Source organism: Saprolegnia parasitica, assembly GCF_000151545.1.
Source record: "Saprolegnia parasitica CBS 223.65 unplaced genomic scaffold supercont2.704, whole genome shotgun sequence".
In the NCBI taxonomy this organism is placed as follows: Eukaryota; Oomycota; class Saprolegniomycetes; order Saprolegniales; family Saprolegniaceae; genus Saprolegnia; species Saprolegnia parasitica.
Window position 1 is genome coordinate 37,181 of NW_012157098.1, and position 690 is coordinate 37,870.

Here is a 690-nt window from a genome sequence, read left to right on the forward strand (position 1 = left end):
CTTCTACCAGACGTGAAGCGCTGCAAAATTGAGCCGCGACTTTCCCAGCTCCAGTCCGAGTCGCTAACCTCTTAAGTCGTCGATTGCCCTGCGGCTGAAAAGCTGCGATCGCCGCGTCCTGCACATTCGGCTCCATGCGCATTTGGCGTTTTCACGTTGCCGTAGTACAAGCCGTAGACAAGTGCGACGCGGCGCCCGGACGTGATGGGTGCCGGCGTGATCGTCGCTGAGAGAAAGGCAGCGGCGAACGATGTCTCGAGAAGCGACGAGTCGTCATCAAACGTTTCCGACTGGTTGCCGTGCGTGAACGTGATGACGCCGCCCGTGTGCACAGATGGAAGCAGCATGATGAGCACACCAAACGTAGTCGCGTTGACTACGTCATCGTTTGAAGGCTGCAAGCGGAAGAGGTCGGCGTCGCCGACGTCGTCCACAACCATGTGCGAGAGATCCATGGACGTGTCATGCGATGGCCCCACGTGCGGAAGACAGGCGTCGCTGACTTTGTCAAGCATGCGGTTATAGTTGTCGGCGTATCGCTCATTGAGGAGGATGTTGGCCGCAGAGATGAGCTTGTTGGGGTAGAGCGCAGCGATCTGCGCTGCCTGCGCGTTGCTGAGCGGCCACGAGACCGGCTCGTCCACGCCCGTGAGTCGGAAGAGCACCGGTGGCAGGTGCGGCAGTTAGCTC

The 690-nt window shown here is 59.9% G+C and overlaps 1 protein-coding gene across 1 annotated transcript; it reads right to left on the bottom strand.

Moving 5' to 3' along the window:
* Window positions 1–71: 71 nt before the first annotated feature.
* SPRG_15724 (hypothetical protein) lies at window positions 72–635 on the bottom strand (the record flags this gene model as incomplete). The annotated part of the gene is made up of 1 exon (XM_012357039.1): window positions 72–635. A coding segment is annotated over one exon (564 nt), but the record flags the coding sequence as incomplete, so codon positions are not given.
* Window positions 636–690: the final 55 nt, after the last annotated feature.